Source organism: Triticum aestivum, chromosome 6D (genome assembly GCF_018294505.1).
Source record: "Triticum aestivum cultivar Chinese Spring chromosome 6D, IWGSC CS RefSeq v2.1, whole genome shotgun sequence".
In the NCBI taxonomy this organism is placed as follows: Eukaryota; Viridiplantae; Streptophyta; class Magnoliopsida; order Poales; family Poaceae; genus Triticum; species Triticum aestivum.
Genome location: NC_057811.1, coordinates 55,809,602 through 55,827,845, shown reverse-complemented (window position 1 = coordinate 55,827,845; position 18,244 = coordinate 55,809,602). Strand labels below are relative to the sequence as shown.

The following is an 18,244-nucleotide window of genomic DNA, read 5'->3' as shown; positions in this document are numbered from 1 at the left end:
TATAAATAGAAGATTTCTTATTCTGTTTTGATTACATTTGGATAGACAATTATTATTATTAGTATCGGCCTTCGTATATAGATATATCTAAGGCAATCTATAAATAGAAGCTTTTTATTCTGTTTTGACTACGTTTGGATAGATAATTATTATTATTAGTATCAGCCTTCGTATCTAAATAAATCTAAGACAATCTACAAATAGAAGATTTCTCATTCTGTAGACAATTATTATTAGTACTATCAGGATAAATACATTTGAAATACCATGTGATACATGTGGTAAACGATCCACGCATGTGGAATATATGTAAACATGTTTTAGTGTTAGATACGTAGATAGCTTCGTATCTAGATAAATCTAAGCCAATTTTTTGGGACGGAGGAAACATATAAAGAGGGGTCTCGCACTCATGGGCAGAACAGCAAGTAAAGCAAAGTTGGCTTCCCTAGGCAACGATAACAAAGCAAACTACCTCGCAAGCCTGTGTGCACTCAGCAAGCAGTAGTCTCCACAATGCTGGCTTGCTGCTGCTTTGTGTCCCAGTTGCTCATCGTAATAACGCTCATACACCTTGCCATGACCAAGAGCAAGGTCCGCAGTGGCACGTGCGCATCGGCGATGGTCCCGCTTCCACTTCCGCCGGGACCATGGTCGTGGCCACTGGTAGGTAGCCTGCCCGAGATGATGCTCAATAAGCCGGCGTTCCGTTGGATCCATCGCGTGATGAAGGATATGGGCACCGACATCGCTTGCTTCCGCCTCGGCGGTGTCCACGTCATCCCGATCACATGTCCCAAGATCGCAAGGGAGGTGCTCAAGAAGCAGGACAAGAACTTCTTGTCCCGCCCACTCACCTTCGCCTCCGACGCCATCAGCTGCGGTTACAAGGACGCCGTGCTCACGCCGGTCGGCGACCAGTGGATGAAGATGCGCAAGGTGCTCACCTCTGAGATCATCTGCCCCTCCCGCCACAAGTGGCTCCATGACAAGCGCGCCGACGAAGCTGACAACTTGACGCGCTACATCTACAACCTCACCGCCGTGGGGTCATCTTCAACGTTGGGACTAGCCAACATCAATGTCAGGCACGTCACGCAACATTACTGCGGCAACGTCATCCGCCGGCTTGCCTTCGGCCAACGGTACTTCGAGGAGCCTCAGCCGGACGGCGGGCCGGGGCCGATGGAGGTGGAGCACATGGACGCTTCCTTCACCCTCCTAGGGCTCCTCTTCTCGTTCTGTGTCAGCGACTACCTCTCGTGTCTACTTGGCCTAGACCTCGACGGCCATGAGAAAATTATTAAGGAGGCCAACACAAAAGTGGATAGACTGCACAACATGGTCATTGAAGAGCGTTGGAGGCAGTGGAACAACGGCGAGAGGCAGGACGGGGTCCAGGACTTCCTTGACATTCTCATCACGCTCGTCGATGGTGACGGCAAGCCGTTGCTCAGCATCGATGAGGTCAAAGCACAGTGCAAGGTAAGCAAAATATTAATTAATGAGAAATTTTAAGGTTGTTCAAGGGCCTAGATTGAATTTAGTGACCAATTCGCCTCATAGTCCTACAAGGTAATACGTCATCCATGAGAAAAGGTAACAGCTCACACTCTTAAATAGATCTTATACTGTATTTCGCAGGTGTTGGAAAAGGGAAACAATAGAATAAGAAATTATTAATTGATAGTTTAAACATATCATTATTGCATTTTTCTACCATTTTGATGTGATTTCAACTTAAAATGTATTTAAAATTCCAATTATTCAATGTAATCTATTTTTATGCAAATATATAAATTGTATTAACTTACATTTATCTCCATGGAATGCATGCAGGACATAATATTAGCGGCCATAGATAACCCGTCAAACGCAGTGGAGTGGGCGCTGGCGGAGATGGTGAACAGCCCAGAATTGCTGGCCAAAGCGGTGGAGGAGATGGACCAGGTGGTCGGTCGCGAGCGACTGGTGCAAGAGTCGGACATCATGCAGCTCAACTATCTCAAGGCGTGCATACGTGAGGCATTTCGCCTCCACCCAATTGCTCCCTTCAACGTGCCGCACGTCGCAATTGCCGACACCATTGTTGCGGGCTACCGCGTGCCCAAGGGTAGCCACGTCATCCTCAGCCGACTGGCCCTGGGCCAGAACCCCACCGTCTGGGATGAACCACTCCACTTCAAGCCAGAGCGCCATATGGGAGACAACATCAATGTGGTGCTTACCGAGAGCGAATTGCGGTTCATCTCCTTTAGCACCGGACGGCGGGGATGCATCGCAGCATCACTAGGAACAACGATGAGTGTCATGCTCTTCGGCAGGCTCCTGCATGGCTTCACCTGGACCAAACCGGCTGGGGTGCCGGCCATCAATCTCCGCGAGTCCAAGCACGACCTCTTCATAGAGAAACCGCTAGTGCTACATGCTGAGCCACGTCTTGCAGCGCACCTCTACCCTCTTATGCACCGTTGAGCAAATAACGAGCTACGAATCACCGATAAGGCGAGTGTGCTATTTTCTTGAAGAATCTATACTTACTAATAAAGGAAGGCGAAATTCTTATTTTCGTCCCGCTTTCTTTCGTTCCACTTCGATTGATTTTCACGTATGCTAGCTATTTTGGTTTTGTCCGTTTCACATACGAGCAAGCCGGTTTCTTTCATGCGTCGCTGGATCGTCCTAGGCTTGTCCAAAGCATTGGAACAGTACCTGCTAGCCAAACAACCACCCATCTACTATTGATTTTGAACAGATAGAGATGAAAATATATACAAGATGATGCTCTTTTTATCACCAACGAGGATGAAAGTGGGTCGGCCATATACGTCGGACAACTCCGTTTGAGTTGTTTCTTCCGGCCCAAGTCCCAGGCAGGGCAGCATAGCAGCCTATAATAGTCTTTTTATTTTGGTTCATCGATTAAATAGTGCCACATAGTTTTCTTACTTTGAATTCTACAAGTTTATATACGCTAGCAAGTTGCCATGGAAATCAACAAGCAGCCTCAAAAACACATTAAAAAAAACTCAGAGAGTGAGGTATGCAATGAGGATGCATATTACGAGGGTGATCTCCCATCTGAGATATGAGATTATGGGCCAATGAAAGCAATAAAGACACGATTAAAGATCTCTCATTGTGGGCCAATGGAATCAGTGAAGACCCAACTAAATATTTGAGATTATAGGCCAATGAAAGAAATGAAGACCCGATTAAAGATTCAAGATTATTATGGGCCAATGGAAGAAATAAAGACCCGATTAAACCTGCAAGCTCATGTTGATGTGCATGGTGCATAATTAAATGACTCGTGGGCTAAACCATTATAATTTACACCAAAGGCGAGAGGCAGATGGGTGGGGCAGACCAAGGAGGCATTTAAGGACGAGGAGGAACTCGCAATTTCCACACTCGAAACATATGACCAGCTCGTCGCCACACTCACGAAACATAAAATCATGGGTGATGACACGCTTAAGTGTCCGCCAATGCCCGTGCCGCCAGCGAGATACATGTCTCGCTAGGTTTTTTTTATTTCTTGCAATGAATTTTGATGATAAAGATTAATGTTTGTCCCCCGTCGCAACACACGGGCATATGTGCTAGTAAATAAAAAAAAGTCAAAAATAAAAACCTCGAGGAAAAAACCCCAACAGGAAGCCCACCAAGAAATACCGGAATAGAATCAAACCTTGAAAGAGAAAAAAACGGAAAATCAGCACAGCAGAAATCCCTATTGGACGCTGGTTGCGTCATAATGTCGAGCAAATGGGTTCGGTTCAGCTGCAGGGCTCCTTGCAGGAAATATTGTGCAGGGCCAATAAGAGACCGCCACTTATCTATGTGGGCCAACTCCTCCGATTAAGATAGATTTAATTTGATACGAGAAGAGCACGGGGGTGGTGCTGCGAGCATAGAGGAGCCCAGCGACGTGCGGCCCGCTGGAACACCGACGTGAACGGCATGTCCCTCCCCGTGGCCGAGCAGGCCCCGCCGCCGTTCGGGCGGTGCTCGTCCTCCACGGCTTCCCGGAGCTTTGGCGCCACCAGATGGCCGCACTCGCCGTGCCCTCGTCTTCGACCTCCACGGCTTCGGCGCCGGTCCCTCCTTCGACGCCTGCTTTGGACGATGTTGAGAGGTGGTGATGCGTGAGATGTGGTGGTGCAGGTGCGGCCACCCATGACAAGTCAAGTGCAGCCATTGTCGGCGCCATTGTGCTCGCGGCAGTCAGAGCTACCTGTAGTAGCGACACAAGTAGCGACAGTGCCGCTAGCTGTGCACGGCTGCACGATGTGGTTGCGTAAGACGTCCTAGCCGGGATGAAAGGTCCACACAAGTCTCTCCTTCACAGAGGATGTCGTCGAGCGATGGTGATATGCGGGATGTGGTGGTGCAGTTTGCCGCCATTCATGCCGATTTTGATGCAGCCACTATCAACATCCTAGCGTGCATCGGTTGGAGTCATCTCCCGCATTGACGTGAGAACCATGCTGGCTTGCTGCAGTGGTACATCATTCTCCATCTCGTCGAGGTTGAAAGGCTCATTCAACTAACTAACCCTCTCGAAAAACCATCGAAACTCCTTGCTCGGCACATTTGATTCGATTTATTGTTTGAACTCTCGGTCACGAAACTCAGTTCACTTTAACCGTAAAACAAGAACGTATGCTCCTACCAAAAAGAAGAAGGTATGCTAAAATTAAATCAGTAGACACATGCGATAGCATGCCATCCCTGGTATCGCTTGATGCAGACACACACCAGTAGAGGGGAGGCGGAGGTGGTCGAGGAGCATGACAACGTAGGCGGTGTCGGTGTCAAAACCGGCGGATCTCGGGTAGGAAGTCCCGAACTGTGCGTCTAAGGCGGATGGTAACAGGAGGCGGGGGACACAATGTTTACCCAGGTTCGGGCCCTCTCGATGGAGGTAATACCCTACTTCCTGCTTGATTGATCTTGATCATGTGAGTATTACAAGAGTTGATCTACCACGAGATCGTAGAGGCTAAACCCTAGAAGCTAGCCTATGATTATGATTGGTGTTGTCCTACGGACTAAACCTTCCGGTTTATATAGACACCGGAGGGGGCTAGGGTTACACAGACGGTTACAAGGAAGGAGATCTTCGTGTCCGAATTGTCAAACTTGCCTTCCACGCAAAGGAGAGTTCCATCCGGACATGGGTCGGAGTCTTCAATCTTGTATCTTCATAGTCCAATAGTCCGGCCAAACCATATAGTCCGGCTGTCCGAGGACCCCCTAATCCAGGACTCCCTCGGTAGCCCCTGAACCAGGCTTCAATGACGATGAGTCCGGCGCGCAGATTGTCTTCGGCATTGCAAGGCGGGTTCCTCCTCCGAATACTCCATAGAAGATCTTGAACACAAGGATCGTGTCCGACTCTGCAAAACAAATTCCACATACCACCGTAGAGAGTACAATATCCCACAAATCTAATCTGCTGACACATTTCGTAGCGTGACATCACGCCATGGCCCGGTCATTATTCGAACCGTTTTTCTCAACCAGCTACTGCACATATTGCGAGGCGGTTTTCTTGGCACGTCTTGTCGAAGCAGAGATCGGGTCCCCTTATCACGGGATTCTCATCAATACGGGTGTGGGTAACCCAACCGCGCCATCAATCACGATGCTTGGGAATAAGCGAGTTTACCAGGCAAGCGGGGAGGCGCACAGTTTCTACCGCCCTTATAAAGGGACAAGGACTCCTCTTTTTTCACCCACGCCTTCTTCTTCCCTGCCCATCCATTCTCACGCACTCGAGCTCCAGCGCCCAAGTTCGCATTTTCTCCGCAAAACCATTCCAAACATGTCCGGAGCGGGAGGCAAGTGGATGGTCTCCTCCGTTACGGAGGAGAACATTACGAAGCTCCGAGAAGCCGGATACCTGGCCGCAGATATCGCGCACCGGCTCCCAGACGCAGGGCAGATCGTCCCTACTCCAGAACCCCATGAAAGGGTTGTATTCCTTACCCACTTCGTCCGCGGGCTGGGATTTCCCCTCCACCCATTCGTCCGCGGGCTCATGTTCTACTACGGGCTGGACTTCCATGATCTGGCCCCTAATTTCATCCTCAACATCTCGGCGTTTATCGTCGTGTGCGAGGCCTTCCTCCGCATCAAGCCCCACTTCGGCCTGTGGCTGAAGACCTTCAACGTTAAACCGAAGGTGGTGGTCGGGCAGCAAGCGGAGTGCGGAGGTGCCATGGTGGGCAAAATGCCCAACGTCACCTGGCTCGAAGGCTCCTATATGGAGACCGTAAAGGGGTGGCAATCGGGGTGGTTCTACATCACCGAGCCGCGCGACACCAACTGGGTGGCGGCCCCCGAATTTCGATCCGGCATCCCCATGTGGCTCACCTCCTGGAAAGAGAAGGGCCTATCCTGGGGTTCATCGGTGGAGCTGACCGGACTCCAGAACTGCGTCAAAAACATGATAAGCAAGAAAATCAAGCTTGTCAATGTGGTCCAAGTGATGCTCTTCCGTCGGATCCTCCCGTGTCAAAGACGGGCATTCAATTTATGGGAGTTCGACCCGGCTAAGCACCAGACGCTGCGAGAGCTCTTCGACACGACGCACCAAGATATCTGGAAGGTGCTGTTCAAGTCCGCCGAGGTACCTCCTCCCCTTACCGAGGATCGCGGACTCAGCGCGAAGCGCCATGCCAATCCGGTAAGCTCCTTGTATCTCATGAGATGTTCCTTTCCCCAGTATAATCATATGAGGGATCTAAGCCTCCATGCCATTTAACAGGACTGGGTCGCGAGAGCGGAGCAGATTGATTGTCCAGCCCCACTGCCCGAAGATCCAGCAAGGGCTCTCCTAGCGGAGATGCTAGTTCCGGCGCCCTATGAGGCGCCGGAGAAGAAGGCCACGGGGACCAGGAAAGGTCTCCGGCGCAAGGTCGTATCAGACTCATCGTCCGATAACACCGAGGCACCCTCCTCCCACGAAAACGAGGAGGAGGAAGAGGAAAGTTCTCCCCCCCCCCCAGCCGGGGGAGACAAGAAAAGGAAGGCTGCCCCGTCAGGGGAGGACGAAGGGTCCAAGAAGGGAAGGGCTCTCCTTCCGGACTGCTCCACGGCGGCCGCTTTTAGCGACGAGGAGTGGTTACCCAAGGACAAGCCCCTGGCGAAGTCGTAAGTATCCGGATACCATAATAGTTCTTGGTATGTTTTATTTTATTGCTTCTTATCATGCCGAACATGATCATGCAGTCCATCCAAAGCCCATATCGACGTATCCTCTTCGGAGGAGTCTTTGGGCCCGTCAGAGATGAACAGCGATTCACTCCCGACCGCCCCTCCCCCCGCCCTACGGACGACGTCGAGGTGTTGTCTCAAAGGGCACTGAACCAAGGGGAGACAGCTCCGGAGGCGCCCCAAGGCGACATTCCAGGCGCTGGGTGCACGAGGGACAAGACTCCCATGGGCCCTAATGCCGGGGGCAGCAAGTCTAGCCCCCAGCCGAATACTGCACCGCAACCTCCAGTGGTTCCGGATTCTGTCAGGCGACCCCTCGCCAAGGAGGGCAAGCCGTCTGTGCCGATGGCCTCTGTCCATCCAGAGGCATCGGACAATTTGCTGGAAACGCTTCGCGGCGCTTCCATTGACGAAGAGCACCGCACTATCATGAGTGCGGTGGTCAAGAAGGTTCGGTCCGCCAAAAGCGGACTGACTGAAGCCTGTGCTAGCCTCCTAACAGGCTTTGAGGTAAGTAATCAAGTTATGAGAAAATGTTACAGTATAGACAGTAGCCCCTGATGCTCTGTTTGGTGTTTGCGAAGAAAGGCCGAACAGAGGATCAAATAGTAATCACAGGAGTCTAATCAGAATATGTCTATGTGAATAAGCAGGCTTCGCTGCTGGCCGCTGCCACTCGCACGGCGGAGGTCGCCGTACTGAAGCGGGACCTTAAGCGGTCCGAGGAAGAGCTCGGCCTTACCAAGTGGCAGCTCGAAGAGCACAAAGGTAAGTAATACCCCGTCTGTTTATTGATAAAAAAAGGAAGGTGGTTGTTAGATCACAGGATCGTCATGAATTTTGCTAGGGGCCACGAGCGAAGTGGCGGCCCTGAAGAAGGCGCTGTTCGAGGCCGAAGGCAAAGCGGCCAAGGAGCGCGCCGAGCGCGAGAAGCAAGAGGCCCAAGTCGGCGAGGTGCAGCAAGAGCTCCAGGACTTTGTCAAGAAGTACGAGTCCTTGGAGTGTGACTCTAAGACGCAAGGGTCCAAGCTTGCGAAGGCCCTCGAGAACGCACAAAATGCCAAGGCCGAAGCCCAAAAGGCCCTCCAGGAAATTGAGGCGGTTAAGAAGATAGCGGCGGGTAAGGCATTCATTATGCAAAGCAAGCATGTGAAGGAAACTTTCCTTTTACTTACCCGAATTCGGAGCTCTCCAGGAGCGTTCGCAGATCTACCCAGCAGTGTGTCGGATGCCGCGGAGTTCTACCGGGCCGAGGAAGGGAGCTCGACGGAGAAGTTGTTCTGGTCTCAGTATACTGGGACCGAACATCCGATGCCCTTGAGCGACCAGTTGAAGCAACTGGTCAAGCTTCACAAGGCGGCCGAACTGGCCATGAAGGGTCTAGTCCGAATGTGGCCTGGCGAGCCCCTGCCTGGCAGCTACTTCGGCCTGGTAAAGCGGCTTGTGAATGCCTGCCCACGGTTTGAAGTCATAAAGCGGTCCGTCTGCATTGAAGGTGCGCGCAGGGCCTTTGCCCGTGCGAAAGTGCATTGGGGGAAGATGGACGCCGAAAAGCTGGTGAAGGAGAGGCCGCCGGAGGGCAAGGAGCATCGCCACCCCGAAATGTATTATGACAGTGTCCTGAAGGGTGCTCGCCTTGTGGCAGAGGAATGTGCTAAGGATGTGATATTTGAATGAATGTACTCATGTGATCCTGTAATATGAAACGAGTTCATGTGCGCTATGTAACGCTTGTTAATTTAAAATATTACCTTTGCGGCCGTTTATAAAATTTGAGAGTTGGCTAGTCTGAAAGATCGTGGATGTCACCTAGAGGGGGGGAATAGGTGCTTTAAAATAATTACGGTTTAGGCTTGAACAAATGCATAATAAACCTAGCGGTTAATTTGTCAAGCACAAAACCAACAACAACTAGGCTCACCTATGTGCACCAACAACTTAGCTAAGCAAGATAAACTACTAGGTGATAGCAAGATATATGACAAGAAACAATATGGCTATCACAAAGTAAAGTGCATAAGTAAAGAGCTCGGATAAGAGATAACCGAGGCACGCGGAGTTGACGATGTATCCCGAAGTTCACACCCTTGCGGATGCTAATCTCCGTGTGGAGCGGTGTGGAGGCACAATGCTCCCCAAGAAGCCACTAGGGCCACCGTAATCTCCTCACGCCCTCGCACAATGCAAGATGCCGTGATTCCACTAAGGGACCCTTGAGGGTGGTCACCGAACCCGTATAAATGGCAACCCTTGGGGGCGGTCACCGAACCCGTACACTTTGGCAACCCTTGGGGGCGGTCACTGGAACCCGTCAAATTGCTCGGCGATCTCCACAACCTAATTGGAGACCCCGACGCTTGCCCGAAGCTTTACACCACAATGATTGAGCTCCGAACACCACCAACCGTCTAGGGTGCCCAAGCACCCAAGAGGAACAAGCTCAAGGGTACCAAGCACCCAAGAGTAATAAGCTTCTCAACTTGTAACTTCCACGTATCACCGTGGAGAACTCAAACCGATGCACCAAATGCAATGGCAAGGGCACACGGAGTGCCCAAGTCCTTCTCTCTCAAATCCCACCGAAGCAACTAATGCTAGGGAGGAAAATGAGAGGAAGAACAAGAAGGAGAACACCAAGAACTCCAAGATCTAGATCCAAGGGGTTCCCCTCACATAGAGGAGAAAGTGATTGGTGGAAATGTGGATCTAGATCTCTTCTCTCTTTTCCCTCAAAAACTAGCAAGAATCCATGGAGGGATTGAGAGTTAGCAAGCTCGAGGAAGGTCAACAATGGGGGAAGAACACGAGCTCAAAGGATAAGGTTGAATGGGGAAGAAGACCCCCTTTTATAGGAGCTCCCGAATCCAACCGTTATGTGCTCAGTCCGCGCACGAGCGGTACTACCGCTCAGGGGAGCGGTACTACCGCCCGGGCGGTAGAACATAGAGAGCGGAGCAAAACAGAGGGCGAGGCAGAGCCGTAAGAGCGGCACTACCGCTGGAGCCAGCGGTACTACCGTTGGCTGCAGCGGTACTGCCACTTGGCTCAGCGGTACTAGGGGCGGTGGTAGCCGCGGTACTATCGCTCCTACTGCTGCTACTACTGCCGCTGAACCCGACACGAGAAAACCACGTCTCGAGTCGAGGCGGTACCAGCGCGGAACCGGAGCCATACTATCGCTTATGGCCATAGGCGGTACTACCGCTGTGGGACGGCGGTACTACCGCTTGTGGCGATACGCGGTACTGCCGCTCCGGTCCAGCGGTACTACCGCTGGCGCCAACCTTATGCCAAGTCCACGAAAACAAGTACACTCCAAGGAAGACCAGAACTGCCATAACTTCTGCAAATGAGCTCCGAATTGAGAAAACTCAAGCTTGTTGGATAGAGGAAGACGAGTAGCATCAAAACAGCGACCGAGGCAGGGAAGGTATGCCTAACAAATAGACGAGTGAAACCTCCAACCGAGAAGAACCGGCATAACCTCCAACATCAAAAACATCATAGAAGATGCGAGTGAACTCCGTTTTCGATGAACTCGAGCTTGTCATCAAGATGACCATAAGCTCCAAAACTCACAAAGAGAAGAACCAAACAAGAACCAATAAAGATGATGCAAGGATGCAATGGTTTGAGCTCTCTATGAACGATACGATCAAGCTACTCATCGAGAGTCCCCCCTTGATAGTACGGCAATCGATCCTATAACCCGGTCTCCCAACTACCATCATGAGACTGGTAAAATAGAAAACCTATCAAGAGAAAACCTTTGCCTTGCACATGGTCCACTTGAGCTAGATGATGACGATCTTTACTCCCTCAAGATGGACCACCTTTCTTGATTGCGTTGGCTCGATGAAGACTAGTTGATTGCTCCCCCATACTCCACTATGGGTGAGCCACCCTTCCGCACATCTTCACAAGTCCATTGTCACCACAATGGCTTCAAGCATTTGATCTCTTCGTGATGATTTACTTGAACTTGCCCGCCGCAAACTTGATGACGACCACCGCTTGATGTCGTCCTCCGTGGGTTGTATAATATCTTCCTCTTGATGCTAGCCCATGGAAACATACCTAACCCCACATAGAACTCTCATGTAGACCATGGGTTAGTACACGAAGCATAAAGGACAATGCTTACCTTACCATGCGATCACGCTTTGTGTGTTGATCAACTTGATTCACTCTTTGACTTAGTCTTGATCAAGCTTGAATCTTTCCAACTCTCTTCATTTGGATGATGTATTGAAGGTAAACATGAATGATCACACACACTTCTTCTTCAAGACATGCTTGCAATAAGCTCAACACTCACAAGACTAATCTTTGGATAATTCCTTTATAGCACCTTGGTCATCACAAACTCTCCTTGAAACCAACAAATGGACTCCAAGAAAAGCCTATGGACAAACCCTTCAAATATAACTCAAGGCAACCATTAGTCCATAAAGATTGTCATCAATTACCAAAACCAAACATGGGGGCACCGCATGTTCTTTCACAGTCGTCGGCTTCTGCCCCCATGTAACTAGTACTGAGGTGTTCGGGATAAACCTGATCACTCTTTATCCCAGTTTTGGGTCCTTCGAAGGAGGTGTTCAGCACAACGAACCAGGCAATCGGACTATAAAGCTTTATCACTCTCACTTAGCCATAGAAGTCTACAATTTTAAATTTTGGCGAAGCCCCTAGTATTCGGAAGGCCGAACTTGGGGCGCTATGTACGCCTAAATCGGACAAGGCCGACTCCTCGCCCGAAGCAAAAAAAATCTTTAAGGATTTGAGACCTCTCTAACAGCGACCAGCTCTCGCCTCATCATGACAGTCAGTTTTCGGCTTTCTCTACTGAGGTGTTCGTCTGGAAGAACCGGGACACAATCGCAGTAGTTCTCCCAGCGCTACCTTAGCTGATATAGCGGAACATAAGGTACCAAAACATGGGAGCCGGGCAAACCCAACTATTGACCCAAGACATGATTCGGAGTTGACGCATATAATGCTATAAGTTCGGGGTGCCGCACTGTCGAAAGTGTTTGGACTTTTCTTGCCGTGTTATGGGGTACACTGAAGCCCCTGGCGCACTGGACGTATCAGAATGTACGGGTGCAATTTGTCGTAAATAAGTAGACAGGGAAAAAAGATAAAGGAGTGCAATAATGAGCTATTGTTGTACATTGTTATTTAAATGATACGTCAAAGCGTATGCATGCATGTAGTGCAATAAGTAAAAAATAGGACTATTTGACATGTCCTATCCAAGGGCAAGCTGCGTGTGGGTATGCAAAACAGGTATATCGATCGTTATCAGAGACCACCTGTGCATTCCCTTGTACGTCAAAGCTTCTTGCTTCCTTGGTGTTTCCTTCCCGTGACGGGTCCGATAATCAGATGATCGGAGAGGGCCTTCGGACAATAGGGGCATGAAAGGAAGAAAATGTTAAAGGTATAAGGGTCCTGAGGTGGTTAAGCCGCATTGAGGGTCGTGCCATGGTCGTGCCTCCGCCTATGCCCATGGTATCTTGAGTGCGTAATTGTGTACGCGCAGCGCAAATTCCGCCGCTTGACTGGGACGAGGACGGAGGCCGAATTTCTAGGCGAGCTCTAAACGTGCCTGGCGATCCTCTTGCAGGGTACTCCGGACTCGCTTGAAGGTGTCCGGGGTCTTTTTCGCCGAATTGGCGGTTTGCCTCATAAGCTGCTTTGCGCTTCTGCTGCGAGGGCCGCAGTGTGCTCCTCCGTGCGGAGCGAGCGTTCTGTGTTTCCATTGACTGTTATAACCCCGCGAGGTCCTGGCATTTTGAGCTTGAGGTATGCATAATGCGGTACCGCATTGAATCTGGCAAATGCGGTTCGTCCAAGCAGTGTGTGATAGCCACTGCGGAAGGGGATGATATTGAAGATTAACTCCTCGCTTCGGAAGTTGTCCGGAGATCCGAAGACCACTTCCAGTGTGATTGAGCCCGTGCAACAGGCCTCTACACCTGGGATGGCACCTTTAAAGGTGGTTTTGGTGGGTTTGATCCTCGAGGGGTCTATACCCATTTTGCGCACTATATCCTGATAGAGCAGGTTTAGGCTGCTGCCACCGTCCATAAGGACTTGAGTGAGGTGAAATCCGTCAATGATGGGGTGAAGGACCAAAGCGGCAGAACCGCCATGAAGGATACTGGTGGGGTGGTCCCTGCGATCGAAGATGATCGGACAAGAAGACCATGGGTTGAACTTTTGGGCGACTGGCTCCATCGCATAAACGTCCCTCAGTGCACGCTTCCGTTCCCGCTTGGGAATATGGGTTGCGTATATCATGTTTACCGTTTTCACTTGGGGAGGAAATTTCTTCTGTCCTCCTGTGTTCGGCGGCCGGGGCTCCTCCTCGTCGTCGCTATGCAGCCCCTTTTCCTTGTTTTCGGCATTCAACTTGCCGGCCTGTTTGAACACCCAGCATTCTCTGTTGGTGTGGTTGGCTGGTTTATCGGGGGTGCCGTGAATTTGACACGAACGATCGAGTATGCGGTCCAAGCTGGACGGGCCCGGATTGCTTCTTTTGAATGGCTTTTTCCGCTGACCGGATTTAGAGCCACTGAATCCGGCATTAACTGCCGTGTCTTCGGCGTTGTCGCCGTTGTTGTGGCGCTTGTGTCTGTTGCGACGTGGCATGTCGTTGCTATCTTTGGCATCTGAATTGCTAGGGTTTCTTGATGTGTTGTTGCTGCGAGCCAGCCAGCTATCCTCGCCCGCACAAAAGCGGGTCATGAGTGTCGTGAGGGCTGCCATGGACTTTGGCTTTTCTTGGCCGAGGTGTCGGGCGAGCCACTCGTTGCGGATGTTATGCTTAAATGCCGCTAAGGCCTTGGCATCCGGACAGTCGATAATTTGGTTCTTTTTAGTTAGGAACCGAGTCCAGAATTTCCTGGCTGATTCCCCTGGCTGTTGAGTTATGTGACTCAAGTCATCGGCATCCGGTGGTCGCACATAAGTGCCCTGGAAGTTGTCAAGGAATGCGTCCTCCAAATTCTCCCAACTGCCTATGGAGTTTGCCAGCAGGCTATTAGGCCAATGCCGAGCAGGTCCTTTGAGTTTTAATGGGAGGTACTTGATGGCATGTAGATCGTCACCGCGGGCCATGTGGATGTGGAGGAGGAAATCTTCAATCCATACCGCGGGGTCTGTTGTACCATCGTATGATTCAATGTTCACGGGTTTAAAACCTTCTGGGAATTCATGATCCATTCTTCATCACTGAAGCATAGGGGGTGTGCGGTGCCTCTGTGTCGGGCTATATCACGACGCAGTTCATACGAGTCTTGTCTGCTGTATTTGGCCCAGCCGGATTTGCTTTTAGTATGTCCGGCGTGACGGTCGTCGTCACGCGTTGGGGCGCGCCCGCGTGATCCGTAGATCGATCTTGCATGCCCTGCTTTGTTTTCCAATACGTCTCGCAGGTCCTGCGTGTTACCGCGGGCCTTGGTATTTTTGTTTGACTGGCGGCGGGGTGCGAGATGGACTTCGGCCTGATATGCCGCTTTGTCTCGGCCACGAGGTGGCCGGTCAGCCGCATCATACGCTGGAAGCGTAGGCTTTAATGCTTCCTCCTCGAGTTGGGGTAGCAACCTGTGCTTTGGGTAACTTTTGGTTGGGCGCTCGAGTTCGTATTCCTCGGCCGCCAGGACCTCAGTCCATCTATCTGCTAGCAGATCTTGGTCAGCTTGAAGCTGCTGTTGCTTTTTCTTCAGGCTTTTTCCGGTGGCTATAAGCCGGCACTTGAGCGCTCCTGTTCGACGGGATCCTCAGGCACGATAAATTCTTCGTCGCCGAGGCTCACCTCGTCTTCGGAGAAAGGCATGTAATTATCATACTCTGATTCTCCGTCTGCTGCCTGTTCCTTAGGGCTAGCTTGCCCATCCTCCCGCTCGAGGCCTGGCTGGAGGGGATTGTCTTCGTCTTCGGCACTATCCGCGGCGTTATTGTTTCTTGGGCCGGTATCGCTGCTTTTACTATGGCGGGGCTTAGAGCGGCGCCGATGACGCCGGTGCTTAGATTACTTCTCGAGGGGATTATCCTTCGTTGCCTTATTGCCATCGCTTTCTTTGGGGGTGTCCACCATGTATATATCATATGATGAGGTGGCAGTCCAGCGCCCTGTGGGCGGTGGTTCCTGTTCTTCTCCTACATCGTCGTCCATACCGTCGATGTCTTCAGAGCCGAAATCAAGCATGTCGGTTAAGTCGTCGACAGTGGCTATTAAGTGGGTGGTGGGTGGGGAACGAATTTCTTCGTCATCTGCTTCCCACTCAAGCCGGACACAGTTCGTCCAAGGGCCTCCTGACAAGGAGAGAGACCTTAATGAATTTAGCACATCGCCCAGGGGCGAGTGCTGAAAGATATCCGCAGAGGAAAACTCCATGACCGGTGCCCAATCAGATTCGATAGGCACTGACGCAGGCGGTTCGGAGCCCGTGGTCGGGGACGAATCCAAGAGTCCAGCGACACAGGTCTCATAGGAGGTGAAGTCAGTATTCGGCTCTATCGCCACTAAGTGTGCGGCCTCCGTGGCGGGGTCCATCCACACGTCCTCGGATGGCGCAATCTGCTCCTGATTGAGCGCCGGAGTAGCCACAGGTGTGATCTCTTGGACACCGTCCAACGGCAGAGCTAAGTCATGCTCGTCGTGACTGTGCGGCGCACCTGACATGGGCTCGAATCCGTCAAAGATCAAGTCTCCGCGGATGTCGGCAGTATAGTTTAATCTTCCAAACCTGACCTGACGGCCAGGGGCGTAGCTTTCGATCTGCTCCAGATGACCAAGCGAGTTGGCCCGCAGTGCGAAGCCGCCGAATACGAAGATCTGTTCGGGGAGAAAAACCTCACCCTGGATCGCATCGTTGTCGATGATCGAAGGAGCCATCAAGCCTTATGGTGACGGCACAGTGGAACTCTCAATGAAAGCACCAATGCCGGTGTCAAAACCGGCGGATCTCGGGTAGGGGGTCCCGAACTGTGCGTCTAAGGCGGATGGTAACAGGAGGCGGGGGACACAATGTTTACCCAGGTTCGGGCCCTGTCGATGGAGGTAATACCCTACTTACTGCTTGATTGATCTTGATGATATGAGTATTCCAAGAGTTGATCTACCACGAGATCGTAGAGGCTAAACCCTAGAAGCTAGCCTATGATTATGATTGTTGTTGTCCTACGGACTAAACCGTCCAGTTTATATAGACACCGGAGGGGGCTAGGGTTACACAGAGTCGGTTACAAGGGAGGAGATCTTCATATCCGAATTGCCAAACTTGCCTTCCACGCAAAGGAGAGTCCCATCCGGACACGGGTCGGAGTCTTCAATCTTGTATCTTCATAGTCCAACAGTCCGGCCAAAGCATATAGTCCGGCTGTCCGAGGACCCCCTAATCCAGGACTCCCTCAGGCGGCGGGATCGGCTGGGACGCCGGAGTCGCCGAAGCCACGGAGGTCGGGGACGAGGGCGCGGCGAGCACGGCCATCTGGTGGCACCAGTACAGCCAAAGCTCCGGGAAGCCATGGAGGAGGAGGACCGCCTGGACGGCGCTGGGGCCCTGGCGCCCTGCTCAGCCACGAGGAGGAAATGCCATTCAGTATGCGTCCTAGAACGCCGCACGGTGCCGGACTCCTCCATGCTCGCCGCACCGCCCCCGCCTTCTTCTCGTATCAAACTAAATCTACCTTAATCGAAGGAGTTGGCCCACCTGGACAAGTGGCCGTCTCTTATTGGCCCTGCACAATATTTCCTGCAGGGAGCCCTGCAACTGAGCCGAACCCATGTAAAATCCTCTCTCTAATCTCTTGGACCCCTAATTTTCAACGGTGGGTGGGCAGGTGGCCTGTGCTTTCTGTTGCATGCAAAGAAAAAAAAAGTAATAGGAAAGGGAGCACGCAACTGCATTGCCTAGTCTGGCCTAAGTACCTTGTCGGAAACTGCACGCTTCAACGCGCACGCGCAAATTAGCGGACCTCCAAGCAAACTAGAGGAGGAGTCTTTGACTGCCGTCACGTAGGTTTCTGACATCTTCGACCCACTCAACTGCCCTCCCGGTCCACCTTTCTTTCACTCCATCCCTGTTCCCCACTTGCTGTGCATCCACACCCTCCTCGCCCGCCGTCGTCGTTGTACCTCTTAGGTCGCAACCCAGGTATCGTAGGATGTCTGCAGCCCTCACCAACGTGCCTGCCCTCCTTGGACTATGTCGCCATCCACCTAGGACCCCTCCGCGATCAAATACCCTTCGCCCCTTGCCGACGACGTCCATGGCGGACACCACGCCCAACATGGTGTACCATGGTGGTGGGATACTTGGTGAAAGGAGCATGAGTTGTTGTACAATGCGTGGATTAGTCGTATATGTGGACTTTGTAGTCATGAAATCAAGTGGCTCGATCTTTTAGCGACGTGTGCATGGTTCGTTTCATGCGCGAAAGCCCTTCACACCCTATGACATGCACATCGTCCATGAACGTGACATAACGTGATGTCGATATCGCTTCGATGGTACACCATCTGCAACTCAATCATGAAGTTTTACGGTTGAACGAGTGGAGACAACGTGGTCATTGGGCACGTCAACCATGGAGATAGTAAGCTTTGCTTCTTGTTGCTCTACATGTTGGTTAATTCATTCATTCATTAAGTGTTGCTCTACACATTCTATAGCCCGCACGCTCTGTCATGATGTATAGACCATTCACGCACATACATGGGGCAGCGGTGCGACATGTACCGGCTCTGATTCTAGTATCGTAGAATTTGGAATCAGTGAATTCAAAAAACTTGTTGGACATTTGGTTATCTCGTTGAATTTGAATTATTGTTGTACTAGAGATATTTGCATGCCATTGATGAATAAATTGTTCTATTTTCTATAATTAATTTGAGTGTTGCAGGCATGGTTTAGTTAAACGAAGGAAATATTGTCCATTTTTATGTAAATTATGTTTGAACTTTGATGAATTTCGTTGTGTTTGATGAAATCCATCATGTTTG

The 18,244-nt window shown here is 51.1% G+C and overlaps 1 protein-coding gene across 1 annotated transcript; it reads left to right on the top strand.

The window, feature by feature from the left end:
* Nucleotides 1–516: 516 nt before the first annotated feature.
* Nucleotides 517–2,475, top strand: LOC123141446 (tyrosine N-monooxygenase-like). Its single transcript, XM_044560587.1, has 2 exons — nt 517–1,485; nt 1,840–2,475. The coding sequence occupies exons 1-2, from the start codon at nt 517–519 to the stop codon at nt 2,473–2,475; spliced, it is 1,605 nt and encodes a 534-aa protein (XP_044416522.1).
* The last annotated feature ends 15,769 nt before the right edge of the window (nt 2,476–18,244 follow it).